The following is a 22,510-nucleotide window of genomic DNA, read 5'->3' as shown; positions in this document are numbered from 1 at the left end:
AAATTGATCTTAAATTGCATTTTTTTTTTTACCATAATTTGTGATTAAGAGCGAAGACAAGGAAACATATCCGGAGAAGTTGGGCTAGGCTATATCTAAAAATCCCAGGAGGATTATGAGCAAATGTATCTGATTTTGTATGATGCTACTTTTAAACACATGTCCACATGTAGTTTACTATATCCTGAAGGGTTGGAAATTTGACTTATCTATAGGGCAAGGGAATCCCCTCCATTGACTTTATCGAGAATGAATGTTATTTGAGGAAATACAGCTACCTTGTCTTTTCCAATTTCCCATGATCCTCCTTTGCTCTCCCACACTGTCAGGCCTTCATCCAGCATATTGTTGTCATTACCAAATTATGCACAGATTTTTCCACCATATGCTAAATTATTGGGATTACTGGCTCACGTTTTGTTCAGGATTATTTGGTCTAATCCTGAGCTTGTGTGTCTGTGTGTGTGTGTTGTGTGTAATCAGGCAGTTTTGGGCTCTTTGTTTCTTCACAATAACACACAGAGACAGTCTTGTATGGCCTCATTACCCAAAAAGGTAAACTATGGTAAAGTACTTAATGCAATAGGTGTTAATCTATCCTGCTATAAAGACAGCAGGCCTATAAATGGTCCCCTCTCTGCTCATCAGGAATTCAAAACACACACACACACACACACACACACACACACACACACACACAAAATCAACTCAAATGGTTCTAATAATTTATAAATATGAGAAGACAGCTATAAATACAGTAAAAAAAAACTGAAAAGTAACCACTCAACCCACAGAGAAATGCTATTTATTTTGAAAATTTTTGTATACATTCAACGGCTGTAGAGACTCAGAGAGGGCAGATGTGGAAGACCTGGAAACACTGACTATGGGCTTAAAGAGACAGGTGCTAAAACTGAGCGTTTCAGATATTCAGACAGTATGAGAGAAATAATGTGTTTTGTTGAACATTAAAGCATGTACATATGTTCTAGTACACTGTTAAAACTGTTACTTAAGATATAAAAATGAAGGCAACACTTTCCAACCACTTTTTGTTAGTTTAGCGAAAATCTTGTTTTTTTAAATTGGTAAAACTCAGCAATTAACATTTAGGTATACCGGTTTTCAAAAGTATTAAGTAAAGTCTACAAAAAAATTGTGTATGAACTTTATTACCACTAAAACGGAGTCATCGTTGGTGTTATTAGTAAAACCTGTGCTTTTCCTACAACAAAAATGGCTGGGAATCACAGGAGGCCCCACGATACAATATCAGGACATGCAGCAATGTTTAGGTTGCCTCTAACGTCCGTTTCGGAGCAATCTGATAGAAGCACAGGCATTTCAGTAGCACCTAAATAAGGCACCGAAATCCACATTGCAATTCGGTCCGGTAGATAATGGTCGTTAAGGCACCGGTGCTAATACCCGACTAATACCCGACCACAAAATAAAAATGATTTTCGCTGAAAAGCGACTAGTTTGCAGGTATGTGTACAATATTTCCCCCCGCTGCTAGAGAAAAGCCTATCCCACATGTCCCACATTAAATAAGTGTCTTCCTACTGATATTGGGGCTGGGTATGGGGCAAGGATTTCCTGAAGCAATTCAATTCCGATTCACAAGGTCCCGATTCAATTACATTTCTGATTAGAGATCGATTAGGTTAGGGACATTTCAGTTACAATAACAATTTTGCTCTAAAATAAAAGAGATTCTCACAGGACTTATGCTGCACATTGTACAAGCAAGAAGCAACACTCAAATATATTTAATTATGCACCAGGTTAATGTTTACATTAGGAATTGACCACCAAAACGTTTGATTGAAGTACCTTTTACTTATACATTTAAGGTGAAAAGGCATATAAATTGAAAGGTTGATTTCTGGATTTTATACATCGATATCAGATTACTCAAAAAAACATCGCTTTTAATTGGAGAATAGATTATTTTAACACAGCCTTAACTGATATCCTATTGTTTTTTTACTAGAGTAATCCCTTCCTGTTATGCCTCTTCCAGAAGTCCTGTTTTAACAGGAAATACTTCAAGTGCAATATGCTCTAAAAGTGCCATCTCATTGTGACATCAGTCTCTGATCAAGCCGATCATGACATTCTCTGTGTTTAGTGACTTTCCCTCTGACTCCAATGCAGTTTATAGTTCCCTGGGCTGCAGAACTTTCCCAGGGTTCATCAGGTTCTTTGGGTCGAGCGTGTCCTTGAGACGCTGCATGACCTGGACAGCCATGGGTCCCATCTCTTCACACAGCAGTGCTCTCTTCCCTAAGCCCACTCCGTGCTCCCCCGTACATGTTCCGTCCATGGCCAGTGCTCGCCTGCAAGGGAAACAAACCACATATTTGAACTCTTTTTTTTTCGCAAAATACACTATTTATAAAACAGACAGCTTTTTCAAAACCAAATACCTAAAGTTTATTCCTCTGAAATCAATATCAGCAAAGAGAGATGGATGGCAAAGAGCAGGTGAATTTGACTGAAAGTAGGCAAGCAGAGTGAAAAAGATTAGGCAAAGCGTGGGGAGGATTAGGGAGAATAGGAAATGGTTAAGAGTGAATGACTAAGAAGGAGCAGTGAGGCCTGCTGACCGGGCCGGTTTCAGGAGGAACATTTACAGAAGCTTGAATCAAACGTCCTCTAACTAATAAAAAAACTGGATGGTGGTATAAAGAATTGAGTTCAGTACATGAACAGGGTTTTCAATTTCAATTCAATTTTATTTATAGTATCAAATCATAACAAGAGTTATCTCATGACACTTTACAGAGGGAGTAGGTCTAGACCACACTCTATAATTTACAGACACCCAACAATTCCAGTAATTCCCCCAAGAGGAGGCATTTAGTGCAACAGCGGCAAGGAAAAACTCCCTCTCAGGAAGAAACCTGGGACAGACCCAGGCTCTTGGTGGCATCTGCCGGTGCTGGTTGGGGGTGTGTAGTAGGGCGTGGCAGGGTGTAGTAGAGCGTAGTAGGGCATAGCAGGGTGTAGTAGGGCATAGCAGGGTGTAGTAGGGTGTAGCAGGGTGTAGTAGGGTGTAGCAAGGTGTAGTAGGGTGTAGCAAGGTGTAGTAGGGTGTAGTAGAGTGTAGCAGGTGTAGTAGGGTGTAGCAGGGTGTAGTAGGGTATAGTAGGGCCTGCCATTTAAGATTTAAGGGTGCAAATGTTCCACCAAAACAAGTTCCTTTCCCGAGACTATTTAGCAGAGCCACCGTCGCTGTCCGGAGCTTAGCTGACCCTGGTGCCACCAAGACGATTGTGATTGGTTTAAAGAAACACAAACAACACAGAGCGTTATTTTCTCCTATCCTGGAATGCACCTGTGGTGTAGCCAGACTACGTTGATGTTACAGTGCCTTGCGAAAGTATTCGGCCCCCTTGAACTTTTCGACCTTTTGCCACATTTCAGGCCTCAAACATAAAGATATAAAACTGTAATTTTTTGTGAAGAATCAACAACAAGTGGGACACAATCATGAAGTGGAACGAAATTTATTGGATATTTCAAACCTTTTAAACAAATAAAAAACTGAAATATTGGGCGTGCAAAATTATTCAGCCCCCTTAAGTTAATACTTTGTAGCGCACCTTTGCCCTTTGCGATTACAGCTGTAAGTCGCTTGGGGTATGTCTCTATCAGTTTTGCACATGCGAGACTGACATTTTTGCCCATTCCTCCTTGCAAAACAGCTCGAGCTCAGTGAGGTTGGATGGAGAGCCGTTTGTGAACAGAAGTTTTCAGTTCTTTCCACAGATTCTCGATTGGATTCAGGTCTGGACTTTGACTTGGCCATTCTAACACCTGGATATGTTTATTTGTGAACCATTCCATTGTAGATTTTGCTTTATGTTTTGGATCATTGTCTTGTTGGAAGACAAATCTCAGTCCCAGTCTCAGGTCTTTTGCAGACTCCATCAGGTTTTCTTCCAGAATGGTCCTGTATTTGGCTCCATCCATCTTCCCATCAATTTTAACCATCTTCCCTGTCCCTGCTGAAGAAAAGCAGGCCCAAACCATGATGCTGCCACCACCATGTTTGACAGTGGGGATGGTGTGTTCAGGGTGATGAGCTGTGTTTTGCTTTTACGCCAAACATAACGTTTTGCATTGTTGCCAAAAAGTTCGGTTTTGGTTTCATCAGACCACAGCACCTTCTTCCACATGTTTGGTGTGTCTCCCAGGTGGCTTTTGGCAAACTTTAAACGACACTTTTATGGATATCTTTAAGAAATGGCTTTCTTCTTGCCACTCTTCCATAAAGGCCAGATTTGTGCAGTATACGACTGATTGTTGTCCTATGGACAGAGTCTACCACCTCAGCTGTAGATCTCTGCAGTTCATCCAGAGTGATCATGGGCCTCTTGGCTGCATCTCTGATCAGTCTTCTCATTGTATGAGCTGAAAGTTTAGAGGGACGGCCGGGTCTTCGTAGATTTGTAGTGGTCCGATACTCCTTCCATTTCAATATTATCGCTTGCACAGTGCTCCTTGGGATGTTTAAAGCTTGGGAAATCTTTTTGTATCCAAATCCGGCTTTAAACTTCTCCACAACAGTATCTCGGACCTGCCTGGTGTGTTCCTTGTTCTTCATGATGCTCTCTGCGCTTTACACGGACCTCTGAGACTATCACAGAGCAGGTGCATTTATACGGAGACTTGATTACACACAGCTGGATTCTATTTATCATCATTAGTCATTTAGGTCAACATTGGATCATTCAGAGATCCTCACTGAACTTCTGAGAGAGTTTGCTGCACTGAAAGTAAAGGGGCTGAATAATTTTGCCGCCCCCACTTTTTCAGTTTTTATTTGTTAAAAAAGTTTGAAATAGCCAATGAATTTTGTTCCACTTCATAATTGGGACCCACTTGTTGTTGATTCTTCACAAAAAATTACAGTTTTATATCTTTATGTTTGAGGCCTGAAATGTGGCAAAAGGTCGAAACGTTCAAGGGGGCCGAATACTTTCGCAAGGCACTGTAACTACGACGTCTGTACAGTAATTGTGTCTAGTAAGGATGACAATATTCTTGAAATGGATCTTAATGTACCGACTGTGGCTCACAGAACGGAACCATTGGTTCATTAAGTATTCCTGTGGAGAAAAGTTGTGTCTGGTGGAGGAGATGAGAGAAAGTGACTAGAGAGGTGATGGGTTCAGAGACACATTACCTGGCCAGTCTCTCTGTGAAGAGGTGGACCCCGCGCTGCTCCTCTGGGTCGTTGGGGTCCACCACCATCAGACAGTGGAAGTTACCATCACCCACATGACCCGCTATGGGACCTGTAGAGAGCATTCACACTCATTAAGCTGGAAAACACACAATACCATTTATATTTATTCTATCCCTCTTTGCCACAATAGCCCGATTCAACGCCTTTCCATCTCATGCTCTGTCTTACCTTCACTTCTGAACAAGTAAGTACATTTTATTTATAAAGCCCTTTTCACTGATACAAATCACAAAGTGCTTGACATAAAACATACAATAAGACACATTAAAACAATAACACAGTGCACAATTAAAATCTAGGGATTGACCGATACTTGTTTTTCAAGGCCGATACCAATTATTAGTAGTTCATAAAACCAATAACAGATATTTGGAACTGTTTACAGTGAAAATGAAAATATTTAAGTCAAAATTAAGATTTTGGAATGTTACAAACTCTAACACAAAACTTGGACTATTTAATAAGTTAGGAACGTTCAAACATAATACCCAGTAAAAGATAGTCAGATAGTGTTGTGGATGTGTGTGTGTGTGTGGGGAGGGGGGGTGGGAGGAGACACATTAAGTCAGACTCAGTGGTGAGTCAAACCGGAGCAGAGGGACAGACACAGAGCTGTAGCCGAGCCAAAGTAGAACACTTTTTAATTCATTAACTTTATCGGTTATCAGCTGTTCCTCGCTGCGTTGCCGGTCCCCAGAGCACCATGCTCACTGGGAGAGTCCGGCACAGTTCCACTCTGGGCGGTAACTGAGATCCCATTAGCGCTAGCCATACAGCGGAGCGTTTAGGTCCAGTCAAAACAATGCAGCTTAGCTGGCTTATCAGCGCCAGCCCTTTGTGTAAAATGTAGCAGCTGTGGATGAGAGGGAGACTGGCTGCTGAAAATCAGACGCTTTGACGCACGTGGTTTTCCTTTGGTGCTGGTTAAAACCTCTTTTGGGGGCGCCAAAACTTTCTCTATGAAGGAAAAACACTGCTAGAAAATGTATACTCATAGTGAAACATATCAAGCATTATGGACATTATTAACATTGAGGCTACTTCACATGAACAGTAACACCATTAATATTGTTCTCTGCAGTGCCCTTACCTGTGAGTCTGTTCTCAATCAGGTCCTCCTTTGTCTCCACTATGATCTGAGGCAGTCGAGACAGAGGGACACACACATCTGTAGAGTAAGCCTGTGGGACACACACACACACACACGCACACGCACACGCGCACACACGCACGCACACACACATTAAGGAACAGCTTGTTAATTGCTAGGCCATATGGTCAATTTAAATAATTTATTTAAAATGTAATAATAATAATTTTATCATTCAATTGCTCTTAAACCACAACATGAAGAACCACTAGATGGCAGAAGGGCACTTTACAACAGCAGCTTGAGTTTCTTGAGTTGCACATGAATGCAACATGAACTTACTAGGTGCGATTGAACACACCATTAAGCGGCCATGGTGTTTTGAAAAGTGGAGCTAGTCACCTCTGTGTCTTTAGTCCTTTACAGTTAAACACAGCTACACGTTAGACCGTTTAGCGGTCAGCATTTTAACCGTGTTTTGCCAGCGGCAAGGTAGGCCAACGTTACCAGCTGCCAAGTAGAGCTGAAGATCTTTGCCCGAACCCGACGGGACCCGACGGGTTCCGTTGGGTTCGGGCTTAATTTCTGTTATTTTTCACGGGCTCGGGCCGGGCTCGGGCTTGCGCTTCGGGCTGCATGGTATATGCAGTCAGGTGATGCGTTTCGATTAGCGTGAAAATGGATCCTGAGGAGGTGAAACGGAGGCTGGTCTCTGGAGGACTTAATTAATTTCTATGTTCCAATTTCCAAGTGGCCTATAGCCTCCGTTATTCATGAATAAATGATGTAAAAAAATGTATAAATGACTAATTTTTTACGAAAGACAAAGGAGCTGTGTGCGTGCGGCGCAGTCTCTTTTTTCTTTCTCTCCCTTTTCCGCCGAGTGGTGCGTGTGCCCGCTCGCGGTGCGAAGCGCGTGTCTGCTGATAGACGGCCTTTACAGTCGGGCTGTAAACGGGTTCGGGCTTTTAAAAAGCTGTCAATCAAAATGTACGGGTCGGGCTCGGGCCGAACTCTGTCGGGCTCGGGCCTTTTCGGGACGTACTTTTTAGGCCCAATTACAGCTCTACTGCCAAGTGTAGTGTTAATTAGCGTCACATGCAGCAATGCTTCTGTTGCTTGTAACGTTAGTTTCGGAGCATCAGGAACAGCGCAGGTATTTAGTGTTTTCCCTAGCTCTGTGGAAGAATTAAGTGGGTGAATTTGGTGGAGGGTTTAGGCCTCCTTCCTCAAGAAAATATCATGCTTTTCAATAAAAAAAAATGCAATTTGTAGTCGTGTCGTGTCTCTTTATGGTCATTTGTGTTTCTTTGGGGTTGTTTTGGGTCTCTGTGGTCATTTGGTGTCTCTTTGTGGTAGTTTTGCATCTCTTTTTCACCTCATAATCATCATAATAAATAACATTTAAAAAGCTTAAAGACAAAACTTTCAATCATTAGATTCATTCATTTGGCTTAGGCACCTAAACCTTATAATAACAGGGAAAACCCTGGTATTTAAAGTGATGGTTCGGAGTAATTCACCCTAGGGTCCTTTGCACCATGACCTCGAGCCAAACACCCCCCCAGAAGCTTTTTTCACCTGGGTTTAACATTGGGAGAGTTAGCTAGAGTAGCGTTATCAGCTGATTAGCTTAGCGCAGGGGCTAATGGACCCACGTTTGTATCTTGTAAGTTACCCCACTAATAATGCCCGAAATGATACCAAACGTCTACAAGTAGTACAAATAGGTTATGCTCTCATTAAACGCGATGGATTGGAAAGTTTTAAGTACACCAGAAGTTTATGAACACTTGCCTGCTCTTCAGCTCTCTGTTGCTGCTGCTGCTACCTGCAGTTAGACGAGTGCTTAGGGCCGTCTACAAATTACTACACCGAAAAGAGTTACAACAAAAATATTTATTAATTCAATGATTAAATAAGGTAATGTCTCCAAACTTACCTCAATTATTACTTGTCTCCTGCTAGTTATACTACAGCACTTACTTTAAAAAAAAAGTTAAATTAATAAATATTTTTGTTGCATCTCTTTTCGGTGTTGTAATTTGTAGACGGCCCTAAGCACTCGTCTTACAGCAACAACAACAACAGCAGAGAGCAGAAGCCAGCAGGCAAGTGTTATTTACATAAACTTCTGGTGTACTTACAAACTTTCCAATCCATCGTTTTATGAGAGCATAACCTATTTGTACTACTTGTAGACGTTTGGTATCATTTCGGGCATTATTAGTGGGGTAACTTACAAGATACAAACGTGGGTCCGTTAGCCCCTGCGCTAAGCTAATCAGCTGATAACGCTACTCTAGCTAACTCTCCCAATGTTAGACCCAGGTGAAAAAAGCTTCTGGGGGGGTGTTTGGCTCGAGGTCATGGTGCAAAGGACCCTAGGGTGAATTACTCCGAACCATCACTTTAAGTGGCACCGAAATCTGCGTTGTCCTCCGGTCCGGCAGATACTGGTTGTTTAGGAACGAGTTTTGGTACCCAACCCTAATTATGAGGAGACAGCAGTCATTTTAAGACTCCTGTGTTTTTAGGGTAAGATTCATTGGGTATTTCAGTGATAAAACCAATCTCCAATTTTGGAAGGGGCAGGTGGCTTTCTTTACCTTGCAGCCAGGTCTGAGAGCCAGAGCAGCGTACCAGGCGTCATGGCGAGCTTTCCACAACCGGTTCCGAGTTTCTGCATCTCGAGCCCACTGAAAATCGGAACCACCGTTACTCTGAGTGATGTCCTCTGTGGAAACACACAACAACAACAACAACAATATTTTGGTTTAGCAACTGCAAAAGAGGGTCCATTAGTACTTTTCCAGGGCCTAGAAAGGCCATTTTAAGTGTGTGACATTGTCTCTAAATAAGGTTTATGGGATGGCAAGCAGATTTAGGGAATGTCTTTGAACTGCATCCATAACTGTCTCAAAAAGACACACTTCATTTGCCTTCACTGCTGAGAAACATGTTATGTTTCAAATCAGGCCATGCAAGATTACACTTAAATATTTCTTAATTCTGTGACAAAACACTTCTGTGAATGTAAAGCCCAGTTCAGACCAAAGATTCCAGATGAGTTGAAACTTGCAACTACTTGCAACGCGTCGGTCTGCAGCGTTCTAAAACCTGCCGGTTTACACCAATGACACGAGACGAGTATCATCTCTATAGCAACGACTCTTTGTACTTCTGTCCTTTTTTCAGGCTTTTTGTAGTAAAATATATCATTTGTTGTGTCTAAATATGAATGTGGATAACGTTAGTGATAGTGAGATGCTTGCTACAGTTACATTTCTAGTGATGAATCGGCAAAAACACGTTTGATTTCTCTGATCCACGGCTTTCTCCGAGGCGCTCCCTCTCTTCAGTCTCTCTAGCACGCTCCGACGTACGTGCTCGCGGGCGCGTGTTTAGCCTCCGTTAGCAGTTTGTAACAGAAATAAAATGGATTATGGATCATTTTATTGTAGCTGACTTTACCAGCTGACTTCTCTATTTGCTGTTGAAACAGATGACGTCTCTTACGTTGTAAAACCAGCCTCTGGAGACTCCACCAGCTGAGTCCAGCTGAGACTGGCCGGTTCAGACCGCTGAAACTTTTCTCTGTGATGTTCTAAAACTGCTTCGTCTCGTCGCAAATCTTTGGTCTGAACTGGGCTTAACAAATTCATAAATATTTAAAATGATTTTAGAGGTTAATTATATATATATACACACACTGTGTGTATATATATATGATTGTAATCCTACAGCAATACTATTTGACTTTAGTTGTTAGGAACCCATGATTAGACTCACACACCAGCTGTGTGGACCTGTTCCTCGAGGCTTCGCTCGGAGCCGTGGAACTCCAGGAACAGAGTCGGGGTCACGGGGTAGGACAGAGAGCTGAACCTGTTGCACGCGTCAATCATCACATCATCCAGAAACTCTGGATAACACACGTTCACACACAGTCACAGCACACAGACAACCGGGAAAAATGTCAGCGTGATGCATCTAAATAGGTCATTCTTCGGACTTCTATCAACTTTTACTTTATGGTCAAAAACACATTTTCCAACTGCAAATAATTGATATGGATTCTATTTGCCCAGCTGATGTTACGATACATTTCTCACTCCTGTACTGTATTATCCTCTTACTGCAGGTACCCATTCTCTGTAAGAGATCAATAAGGTTTCATCTCTTCCTTCTTTTGTCTATAAACTCAGTTCTCCCTAACCCTGTTCATCTTTCCTCCCATCTCTTGGTGGCTGCTGTTAAGGAAAAACTCAGGAGCAGCACAACTCATTTCACATATGTGAAGAATGTTCGGGAGACCTTGATGACTTACACAGGAGCATTGAATGAACACTCAATTGAGGAGAGAATTAAGCAAGCAGTACAGTTTATCCACGATGTGCTATTGTGCAGCGGTGTCCCAACTCTCTGAAGTTCCCGTCTTCCTGACGGTGTATTTGAACTCATGCTGGAGGCGTTTAGCCGAACCTTCAAAGTAAACAAAGATATTGCGGGCGCCCAAATACCTCAGCACAGACTAAATGTGTTCGGTGTTTACGTTCCCTATGGCCTTAGCAGGGTGAACAGCACTGTCTTATTCTACAGCTGCTACGTCTCCAGTCATCTATGGAGGCCCAAAGTCAAACAACTACCGTATTTTCTGGACTATAAGTCGCTCCGGAGTATAAGTCGCATCAGTCAAAAAATGCGTCATGAAGAGGACAAAAACATATATAAGTCGCACCGGACTATAAGTCGCATTTATTTAGAATTTTTTTTTTTTTTCATCTGTCAACTACACAATAGCACACAGAACAACAGGCTGAATACGGTAGGTGTCCGGTTTGTTAACGTAACACATTAACAGTTATTGAACTATACAATAGCACACAGAACAACTAGCTACCAGGGTGTGGAGCATGGATGTATTAAAAGGCGTGGAGACGTAGCTAACTGCACCGTTAACAAGCCCCTCCCGACTCCTTCCTACAGCTCTGGCCATCTAGCTTTCACCCCGCGATTAGCCGATTAGCTTTCTTTGATTTCTCTCTCATTTCAAACTTTCTTTCTGCTGCTCGATTACCGTTTTCGGCTGCATATTTTACTACCTGCAGTTTGTTATCTCTTTTCTTTCTCAGTTGTCTTTAGGAGCTACGTTCTAGTTGTCACAAGCCTAGAGCGCCCTCTCACGGCTGTAGACGGTAATGTTTTCAGTATGAATTAACATTTAAAAACATGTTAAATTATATATATTTTGATATATAAGTCGCAGGACCAGCCAAAGAAAAAAAGAGCGACTTATAGTCCGGAAAATACGGTACTCTGCCTGGAAAGGCTATGAGGTAATGTTGGACACTAGTCTATATCAACGACGTTTCATTTCCGGGATTGTTCAGGTGCCGCCGGAAATTGTGAATTATTGTGAAGCAACTACAAGTGATGCAGTGTTATTTGCTACTAAGTTTAGCCAATACTTTGTTTAGTAAGAAATATTAAATTAAATTGACTCGTGTATGAAAACTGTGCAGGTAACTGTGCAGGGCTGGGTATTGTTAGAAAATGTTCAATACCATACCATACCCATACCAATACCGTGACTTTGATTACCGGTTCCTGAACAGTACTTACCAATTTTATAAAACCCATTTTTACAAAAATAAATTACAACATTACACATTATGGCAAAACAATGTTCCTGTGCGTCACTATGACGTGTAACAATCCACAGCCAATCAGCAATATTATTAGATCTAGAAGAACGCTGCATGCTTTTTGGCTCACTGACGCTGATGAGATATGCTCCTTAGGTATTGAAATTAGGTATTGAATGACGAGGCATTTTTTGATACTTGACGCCAAGGAGGCAATTCGGCAGGTGCCTAAAAAGTATAGAATTCGGTACCCAGCCCCAGTGACGTGCTCTGTGGACGTTAGGCATCGTTTTCTCACCGATGCGAGCGATGGGTACTCCTGCTTGTAGGATCTGCACTGTGCTGTCTACGGCAGCCTGCACAGAGGGGAAAGAGCAGACGGCCGACACCATGGCCTCTGGGATGCCGTACAGGCGCAACGTAGTCTTGGTGATGATCCCCAGAGTGCCCTCTGACCCCACAAACAGGTTGGTCAGGTTGTATCCTGCAGATGTCTTCCTAAAGATTGATACAGATAGAAAAGAAAGATAAGACCATTTAAGATGCACTATATCATTTTTTTTTATTTTCCCGATACCAATGCTAAAACAATAGATTAACAAATACTTATTTTATTTATTCATTGAAGAATGGCTTGATTATTGGTAAGACCATATGGTCAGATTTAAATGCTTTATAAAAAATGTAATAACACTAACTCTTTTAACCAGTCAATTGCTGTCAAACGACAAAAACAGATGAGAAAAGGGCATTTTACAATGACTTGGAATGCACCACAAGGCTTACCAGTTTAAAGCAAACACACCATTGTGCTGTCTGTGTTGTTTTTCCGACAACAGCAGTGACCATAGTGCTAGTTTGTGTCTTTAGCTGCAGACTGTTGTATGTCCCGGTGTTGGAATCCTCAACAGTAAAATACAGTCACACTTTCGCACACCGTTTAGCTGTCAGCTGTCACATAACCGTGTGTAATCCAGCTACTAGTTAAGGGTAGGCTAACGTTACCTGCTGTGAAGTGTTGTGTTTACTAGTGTGACATGCAGCGATGCTTCTGTTGCCTGTAGCGTCCGTTTCGGAGCACCAGACAGCAGCAAAGGCATTTAAGTAGCACTTAAATCTGTGTTGCTATTCAGTCCAGTAGATACCGGTCGTTTTGGCACCGGTGCCATATTAGCACCGAGTTTCGGTGCCCAACCCTAACTATCACGTTGCATATTTGTGGGTGAAAATGGCTAAAGTGTACCTGGGACGTCGGCCCTTTCCGGCCGTGTGTATGATGTTCCCATCAGCCAGAACAACCTCCAGGTTTAGAACGTTTTCCCTCATAGTTCCATAACGCACTGCATTGGTACCAGACGCACTCGTGGCAGCCATGCCACACAGAGATGCATCGGCCCCGGGATCTGAGGCAGTAAAAGAACATCAGGAGTGTTTCCTAAATTATTTTGAAAAATTATACAGAAACAGTAGGGCTGTCCTCGACTAAATAAATTCTTATTTGAAAAACACTCACATGATTTTGTCGACTAATCGATTAGTTGATTTAATCGACAGATCTGTGCCCTTTAAGTCGTCGTTAAGACTAGGGAAAAGCTATATAAATGCAGTCCACTTACCATCTGTAAAAATGAGTTTCTCCACAAAAATGGAAAAGCACCACTTTAAATCTTTTGTTTACCAGAGATGTGCTCATAAGTTTCTTGGAAATAAGTCATTCAGCATTATAAAGCATAAAAATGACTAATCAACAAAAGAAATCTTAGTGGACTAAGACCAGAATGAGCGATTAGTCGACTAATGAACTAAGAGGGGGCAGCATAAACAGAAAATGTAAGTCTACCATAAACACTTTTGTCACAGTGCTTGACCTAAAATTAAAAACTGATCAAAACTATTGTTCACCCTGTTAAGTTTTTGTATCATCTAATCCTCACTTAGTTATATATATATATATATATATATATATATATATATATATATATATATATATATATATATCCAATATCACCACCTGCTGGATGTATGAATTTAAACTACTCTAATGTTGGCTAAAATTTAATTAACTTGTGTTGTAACTTGTTACATAACAGCAGATTTAACCTTCGATGGAACAAGGAGGCGTAAAATGATCTACCTCGGTGTCAGCTTACTGATATAACCCATACTCAGCCAGGTAAAGCAGTGAAAAACAAATCTGACATTACCCTTGGCACTTTTCTCCCACAGAAGATGAAAAAAGGCTCTTGGCTGAAGGAGACTGATTCACAAACATCCTTGGTGGATGCCAGAATGGAAAAGATTTATCTCTTTATGTGACTAACCAACAAGGACATAGAGGGAAAGATATCCACATTCTGGATTGATGCTGTTGGCATAAATGACCACCCAGCAGGCCAGAGTCACTGAGAGCAGTGCTGAAAATGCTGCATGTCACACCCAGGACATGAGGGAGTGCACGAGGGGGAGACAATTATCATACTAACTGATTTCTTGTTGGGGGGTTGTTGTGTTTGTGTCTGTCTGTTCGCAGCTAATCTTGCATACTACCGACTAGTGGTAGTAACGGACCACAGTTGAACCGTGATCCGTCCGGTTTAAACAGAGATTAGTTCTTCTACTGAAGCTAAAAACACTTTCTCCCTGTGTGTTGAGCTCTCTGTTTTAGCTACAGAGTGAGACATCTCACTTCTGTTCCATCTTTGTTAGGAGTCGCACATCTACTAGCCAGTCAGAAGCAGAGTATGAGGGCGTGCCCTGACAGTACCTAGGTAAGGACTACTAGCCAGTCAGAAGCAGAGTATGAGGGCGTGCCCTGACAGTACCTAGGTAAGGACTACTAGCCAGTCAGAAGCTGAGTATGAGGGCGTGCCCTGACAGTACCTAGGTAAGGACTATTAGCCAGTCAGAAGCAGAGTATGAGGGCGTGCCCAGACAGTACCTAGGTAAGGACTACTAGCCAGTCAGAAGCAGAGTATGAGGGCGTGCCCTGACAGTACCTAGGTAAGGACTACTAGCCAGTCAGAAGCAGAGTATGAGGGCGCGCCAGACAGTACCTAGGTAAGGACTACTAGCCAGTCAGAAGCAGAGTATGAGGGCGGCCCTGACAGTACCTAGGTAAGGACTACTAGCCAGTCAGAAGCAGAGTATGAGGGCGCCCCGACAGTACCTAGGTAAGGACTACTAGCCAGTCAGAAGCAGAGTATGAGGGCCCTGACAGTACCTAGGTAAGGACTACTAGCCAGTCAGAAGCAGAGTATGAGGGCTGCCAGACAGTACCTAGGTAAGGACTACTAGCCAGTCAGAAGCTGAGTATGAGGGCGCGCCCCCCACAGTCACCTAGGTAAGGACTACTAGCCAGTCAGAAGCAGAGTATGAGGACGCGTCCCGACAGTACCTAGGTAAGGACTACTAGCCAGTCAGAAGCAGAGTATGAGGACGCGTCCCCGACAGTACCTAGGTAAGGACTACTAGCCAGTCAGAAGCAGAGTATGAGGATGTGCCCCGACAGTACCTAGGTAAGGACTACTAGCCAGTCAGAAGCAGAGTATGAGGGCGTGTCCTGACAGTACCTAGGTAAGGACTACTAGCCAGTCAGAAGCAGAGTATGAAGGCGTGCCCTGACAGTACCTAGGTAAGGACTACTAGCCAGTCAGAAGCAGAGTATGAGGGCGTGCCCTGACAGTACCTAGGTAAGGACTACTAGCCAGTCAGAAGCAGAGTATGAGGACGTGCCCCGACAGTACCTAGGTAAGGACTACTAGCCAGTCAGAAGCTGAGTATGAGGGGCGCCCTAACAGTACCTAGGTAAGGACTACTACGGGTCAGAAGCAGAGTATGAGGACGTGCCCTGACAGTACCTAGGTAAGGACTACTAGCCAGTCAGAAGCAGAGTATGAGGACGGTGCCTTACAGTACCTAGGTAAGGACTACTAGCCAGTCAGAAGCAGAGTATGAGGGCGTCCCCGACCAGTACCTAGGTAAGGACTACTAGCCAGTCAGAAGCTGAGTATGAGGGCGTGCCCCGACAGTACCTAGGTAAGGACTACTAGCCAGTCAGAAGCAGAGTATGAGGACGTGCCCCGACAGTACCTAGGTAAGGACTACTAGCCAGTCAGAAGCAGAGTATGAGGACGTGCCCCGACAGTACCTAGGTAAGGACTACTAGCCAGTCAGAAGTAGAGTATGAGGGCGTGTCCCGACAGTACCTAGGTAAGGACTACTAGCCAGTCAGAAGCAGAGTATGAGGGCGTGCCCTAACAGTACCTAGGTAAGGACTACTAGCCAGTCAGAAGCAGAGTATGAGGGCGTGCCCTGACAGTACCTAGGTAAGGACTACTAGCCAGTCAGAAGCAGAGTATGAGGGCGTGCCCTGACAGTACCTAGGTAAGGACTACTAGCCAGTCAGAAGCAGAGTATGAGGGCGCGCCCAGACAGTACCTAGGTAAGGACTACTAGCCAGTCAGAAGCAGAGTATGAGGGCGTGCCCTGACAGTACCTAGGTAAGGACTACTAGCCAGTCAGAAGCTGAGTATGAGGGCGCGCCCCGACAGTACCTAAGTAAGGACTACTAGCCAGTCAGAAGCAGAGTATGAGGACGTGCCCCGGCAGTACCTAGGTAAGGACTACTAGCCAGTCAGAAGCAGAGTATGAGGACGTGCCCCGACAGTACCTAGGTAAGGACTACTAGCCAGTCAGAAGCAGAGTATGAGGGCGCCCTGACACCTAGGTAAGGACTACTAGCCAGTCAGAAGCAGAGTATGAAGGCGTGCCCGACAGTACCTAGGTAAGGACTACTAGCCAGTCAGAAGCTGAGTATGAGGGCGCGCCCGACAGTACCTAGGTAAGGACTACTAGCCAGTCAGAAGCAGAGTATGAGGACGGGCCCCGAAGTACCTAGGTAAGGACTACTAGCCCAGTCAGAAGCAGAGTATGAGGGCGCGCCCTGACAGTACCTAGGTAAGGACTACTAGCCAGTCAGAAGCTGAGTATGAGGGCTGCCCGACAGTACCTAGGTAAGGACTACTAGCCAGTCAGAAGCAGAGTATGAGGACGCGTGCCCGACAGTACCTAGGTAAGGACTACTAGCCAGTCAGAAGCAGAGTATGAGGACGTCCCCGACAGTACCTAGGTAAGGACTACTAGCCAGTCAGAAGTAGAGTATGAGGGCGGTCCCGACAGTAACCTAGGTAAGGACTACTAGCCAGTCAGAAGCAGAGTATGAGGGCGTGCCCTAACAGTACCTAGGTAAGGACTACTAGCCAGTCAGAAGCAGAGTATGAGGGCGTGCCCTGACAGTACCTAGGTAAGGACTACTAGCCAGTCAGAAGCAGAGTATGAGGGCGTGCCCTGACAGTACCTAGGTAAGGACTACTAGCCAGTCAGAAGCAGAGTATGAGGGCGCGCCCAGACAGTACCTAGGTAAGGACTACTAGCCAGTCAGAAGCAGAGTATGAGGGCGTGCCCTGACAGTACCTAGGTAAGGACTACTAGCCAGTCAGAAGCTGAGTATGAGGGCGAGCCCCGACAGTACCTAAGTAAGGACTACTAGCCAGTCAGAAGCAGAGTATGAGGACGTGCCCCGGCAGTACCTAGGTAAGGACTACTAGCCAGTCAGAAGCAGAGTATGAGGACGTGCCCCGACAGTACCTAGGTAAGGACTACTAGCCAGTCAGAAGCAGAGTATGAGGGCGTGCCCTGACAGTACCTAGGTAAGGACTACTAGCCAGTCAGAAGCAGAGTATGAAGGCGTGCCCTGACAGTACCTAGGTAAGGACTACTAGCCAGTCAGAAGCAGAGTATGAGGGCGTGCCCTGACAGTACCTAGGTAAGGACTACTAGCCAGTCAGAAGCAGAGTATGAGGACGTGCCCCGACAGTACCTAGGTAAGGACTACTAGCCAGTCAGAAGCTGAGTATGAGGGCGTGCCCTAACAGTACCTAGGTAAGGACTACTAGCCAGTCAGAAGCAGAGTATGAGGACGTGCCCTGACAGTACCTAGGTAAGGACTACTAGCCAGTCAGAAGCAGAGTATGAGGACGTGCCCTTACAGTACCTAGGTAAGGACTACTAGCCAGTCAGAAGCAGAGTATGAGGGCGTGCCCTGACAGTACCTAGGTAAGGACTACTAGCCAGTCAGAAGCAGAGTATGAGGGCGTGCCCTGACAGTACCTAGGTAAGGACTACTAGCCAGTCAGAAGCAGAGTATGAGGGCGCGCCCCGACAGTACCTAGGTAAGGACTACTAGCCAGTCAGAAGCTGAGTATGAGGGCGTGCCCCGACAGTACCTAGGTAAGGACTACTAGCCAGTCAGAAGCAGAGTATGAGGACGTGCCCCGACAGTACCTAGGTAAGGACTACTAGCCAGTCAGAAGCAGAGTATGAGGGCGTGCCCTGACAGTACCTAGGTAAGGACTACTAGCCAGTCAGAAGCTGAGTATGAGGGCGTGCCCCGACAGTACCTAGGTAAGGACTACTAGCCAGTCAGAAGCAGAGTATGAGGACGTGCCCCGACAGTACCTAGGTAAGGACTACTAGCCAGTCAGAAGCTGAGTATGAGGGCGTGCCCTAACAGTACCTAGGTAAGGACTACTAGCCAGTCAGAAGCAGAGTATGAGGGCGTGCCATGCTAGCAGCTAGGCGAGCATTATAACGTGTGTTCCAAAGTGACCCACGTTTGTCTCTGAAGTAAAGGCTGGACTACAACAGAGCTGTTTGGAGCAGTTTGTGAACAGTGTTTTCTGTTGGAGATGGTAAGTCCCTTTGGGGGGGACTTTGGGCTTTTTCACTTTGTAAACCTATAAAGCCAAAAAGCTTAATATGAGCACTTTAAAAAACCAAAACGTAGCAATGTAAATGTGGCCTAAGAGTGCGACTGACCAACAGGAAACCATAGGCCGGTGTCTCGCAGGTAGGCGTTCAGGGCCTTCCGAGTCACACCAGGCTCCACCGTCACGTCAAAGTCCTCCTGGTGGATGTCCAAAACCTGGTCCATGTTCCTCAGACTGAAGCACACACCACCCTAAGGGCAGGACAATGATTTGACACTATAAATAAACATGTTAGACATACACTACATCGAACTACACACACAAAATAATTACATATTTGTTATTTTGTATTTTTCAAACTTGTAGTGTATTTTTGTATGCGATATGGGATATTTGGACATTTTCACTTAGGGGTGAAGTCACTTCTGTTGCCAGCAGTTTAGACATTAATGGCTGTATGTTGAGTTATTTTGAGGGGACAGCACATTTACACTGTTATACAAGCTGTACACTCACTACATTACATTGTAGAAACGTGTCATTTCTTCAGTGTTGTTCCATGAAAAGATATAATGAAATATTTACAAAAATGTGAGGGGTGTACTCACTTTTGTGAGATACTGTAGGTGAATCATTGGTAAAAATAAAAAAATATAAATTCTAGGAAAAAGAATCGATTTTAAAAATCGTTGCAAAAAAAAATCACGATACATACGTTTTTTGTTGTGCTTCCTCTCTCTCACCGTGACTGCGCTGACCCCTCCCTCCAGGCCGGTTCCAGTGCCAAAGGGGATGATGGGAAGGCGGTGGTTGTTGCAGACCTTGGCCAGGGCGCTGACCTCCTCCACACAACGAGGAAACACCACCACATCTGGGGGACAACATCTGGACAGCAGTGGCAAAACACTAACTCACTCTGTTCTCCATATTTCTCCACTAAACAGCACATTTTGTAGAATTGAGAAGGAAAACATCTTATTCATACAGTAGTCATGTGGATGAAACTATGGAAGGAGACGTGATAAAATACCGGCAGGTGGCAGGGACTCTGCAGATACAGACACACACTTTTAGTGGGGCATAAGTGATGATTGAGAGGGATTACTTTTATATCAGTCTATACATTGTTGTTTTTAGGAAAATTCTGCATATTATAACTTGCAGAAATACAAACAGCTGTCCTCCCTGTACTACGTTCTATGTTTAAGGCTGCGTTAACTAGGGTTGGGCATCGAGAACCGATTCCTACTTGGAATCGTTTCAAAAATTACAATTCCATCGGAATTGTTTCTTTATTGGAATCGTTTGAAGGATTTGGTTTCAAATCTGATCATGGGTTCCAAATTTAATATGCGCAAGTTTTGGTTTCCGTAGCGGCCAGGCGCTTGTTGAGTTGCAGCCTTGGAGCACAGTACGCAGTGCTCTAATTTTACATTGAAAAAGCCCCGTCAAACTGCAACCCACCTTTGAAACCAAATAAAACGTTCCTCTTATTTGTGAAATAAGCATGTGACCCGTTTCAACTCCACCCCTCAAAGAATCGGAATCGAGAATCAATAAGAACCAGAATCAAAAGGAAGAATCGCAATTGGAATCAGAATCGTTAATATCCAAACGATGCCCAACCCTAGCGTTAACACAGCCTGCGTTGGCCGTCCGATGGTCCGGCAAAAACGCAGGTCTGTCATTCATTTTGAATGGGGGTAGTGCGTTTGGGCTGCAGTGGGGTTTGTCGCAGGGGGGACACGCAAAAATACGCAGCGGGCCTGGGCGAAAAGAAGAGAACAACTCAAGTTTTGGAGAAACGCAACACAACGTCACGCTGCGGTGGCCAATCATGTAACCAGAGTTCAGACGTGTCATGGTGTTCTGAGCTAAGATTTGAGGCGGTGTGAGTAAACAGGAAAAATTACTTACTTTTTCCCTGCCATAATACAGTCACTACAAGGGTAAAAACGAAACACAAGCACTGAGTTTGTGTAATAGCTGAATGTTTTCTGCAACAACAAAGCACTGGCTATGTCACACTGGTCTCTTCTCATTTTCTCTCTCCTGTGAAATGAAGCTGCCTTCAAGTGTGGTCGGAGACGTCGAGAATCGAGATCTATAAACGATCTGACGAAAGACAGTAATTGTGAAATATAAAGTCTACTTGTGCAACATTGGGGGGTTTAAGAACACAACAGGACGTCTCACAAATGGGCCGTTTCATTGACACTCCCCCAGCTGCACCACCCTGCGACAAATTATTTACAACTTATTTTGGTGTGAATGCCCCTTAATATGGCCCACCACAGGATTTACTGTGTGTACACATCCCGAAGCTCAGGTGCTGAGTGGCACTCTAAATGTATCTGTATGTGTGTGTGCTGGTTGTCCTACCATGCACTTTTTTAGGATTGTCTAGCTGTCTCCAAGGATCCACTGGCACAATGCTTTTTAAGCATCATGTCTGTCATTGACCCACTCATTCCCTATTTTGTGTAATGCCACACAGTTAGTTACTGTACTCTTTTGGGATACTATGTTTGGTTGTGTATTGAAAACACCATTTACATACCATAGTATGTGTCTGTGTATGTGTGACAGAGAGAGAGAGAGAGAGAGAGAGAGAGAGAGAGAGAGAGAGAGAGAGACACTGACCTGTGTACAGACTCATCTTTACCATGTTGCTGTCTGACAGCTTCACCCAATGAGACGCCGTCCTCTCCACATATAGACCTGAACGCAGAGAGCACGCTGTCCAGGGCAGCACTCTATGCAGAAAAACACACACACACACACACACACACACACACACACAACTTTACCGTAACCTAAACGTCACTAACGTTACAAGATAAGGTGGCCTAACGCTAACATACACGTTATCCCAATAAGACCACTCAAAAGGTGCAGCTAAAAGGTCGATGCAACAGCAGCTAACGTTATGTTAATAGCATTACCACAATGCTATTACATTGCGCGCTTTATTAACGTTGGCCATGCATTTTGGCTATATAGCTATAGCTAACGTTACATGCACAAAAGTAACATACTCTACTGTCTCGGCAACAAACTTACTCTGGCGGTGTTTTCTGATTTAATGCTGCGACACTGCAGGAGGCAATGTCGGTGAGACAGCAACCGTCGACTCGGTGTCAAGCCAAGCAACATGTTTTACCGGTTTACCTGGCACCGAACAAGGTCACTAACTACTAGCTAGTAATCTATCAAAGCACGAATAAACACACGACTTCCGGTCAATTCGTTTCAGAATAAAACACAACTACTAAAGATTTGAGGCATATTTACAAATAATTACACAGTATATGCTTAATTGTAACATTTATCATAATTGTTCATATTATTATTATTATTATTATTATTATTATTATTATTATTATAAGGGGATTTTTAGGAGTGTATGTGTGTAATGTATAGTGAGCGTAACAAAAACTTTATTATAATGCAAAACACACCAAACCTCCATCCACCTTCACTGGCTCCCAATCAAGTCCTGCATCACATATAAAATCCTCATTCTCACCTATAAATCCCTCCATGCCCCCATGCCCTGGCCCCAGTGGGGTAGTCTACGTGATACGCAGGTATACTCAGTATACCTACTAAGAAAGCTCCAGGATTTCCATATACCCACTTAAAAATGCACAATGACCCACAACAACATTTCCATTATATTTTTGATATATTTTGAATTGTCATTGTGTTTTTCATCTTCACATGCTAAATAAAGCTATTTCCA

At 43.8% G+C, this 22,510-nt stretch overlaps 1 protein-coding gene across 2 annotated transcripts; it reads right to left on the bottom strand.

Annotated features, from left to right (window-relative positions):
• Positions 1 to 1,757: 1,757 nt before the first annotated feature.
• On the bottom strand, positions 1,758 to 21,977 carry ldhd (lactate dehydrogenase D). Of its 2 annotated transcripts, XM_039808907.1 has the most exons (11): positions 21,829 to 21,977; positions 21,409 to 21,521; positions 19,509 to 19,650; positions 18,875 to 19,016; positions 13,242 to 13,401; positions 12,297 to 12,496; positions 10,147 to 10,275; positions 8,960 to 9,087; positions 6,351 to 6,441; positions 5,198 to 5,309; positions 1,758 to 2,342 (listed from the first exon to the last, which is right to left on the bottom strand). In XM_039808907.1, exons 1-11 carry the CDS (start codon positions 21,919 to 21,921, stop codon positions 2,162 to 2,164), a joined length of 1,491 nt encoding a protein of 496 aa, XP_039664841.1. In that variant the 5' UTR covers positions 21,922 to 21,977; the 3' UTR covers positions 1,758 to 2,161. The 2 variants fall into 2 exon arrangements, with proteins under 2 accessions (XP_039664841.1, XP_039664842.1); XM_039808908.1 differs by lacking the exons at positions 1,758 to 2,342; positions 5,198 to 5,309 and adding an exon at positions 5,871 to 6,217.
• Between the last annotated feature and the right edge of the window lie 533 nt (positions 21,978 to 22,510).

This window comes from Perca fluviatilis, chromosome 8 (assembly GCF_010015445.1).
Source record: "Perca fluviatilis chromosome 8, GENO_Pfluv_1.0, whole genome shotgun sequence".
NCBI lineage: Eukaryota > Metazoa > Chordata > Actinopteri > Perciformes > Percidae > Perca > Perca fluviatilis.
Note: the sequence above shows the minus strand (reverse complement) of the source record. Positions and strands in the feature narration are given on the sequence as shown.

Excerpts from the sequence above, each read along its gene's own strand:
- ldhd (XM_039808907.1), bottom strand. The coding sequence starts at position 21,921 with ATGTTGCTTGGCTTGACACCGAGTCGACGGTTGCTGTCTCACCGACAT. Across the intron at positions 21,522-21,828 it reads AATCAGAAAACACCGCCAGA|AGTGCTGCCCTGGACAGCGT; the intron begins GTAAGTTTGTTG and ends TTTTCTGCATAG. Across the intron at positions 6,442-8,959 it reads CTCTCAGACCTGGCTGCAAG|GCTTACTCTACAGATGTGTG; the intron begins GTAAAGAAAGCC and ends TGTGTCCCACAG.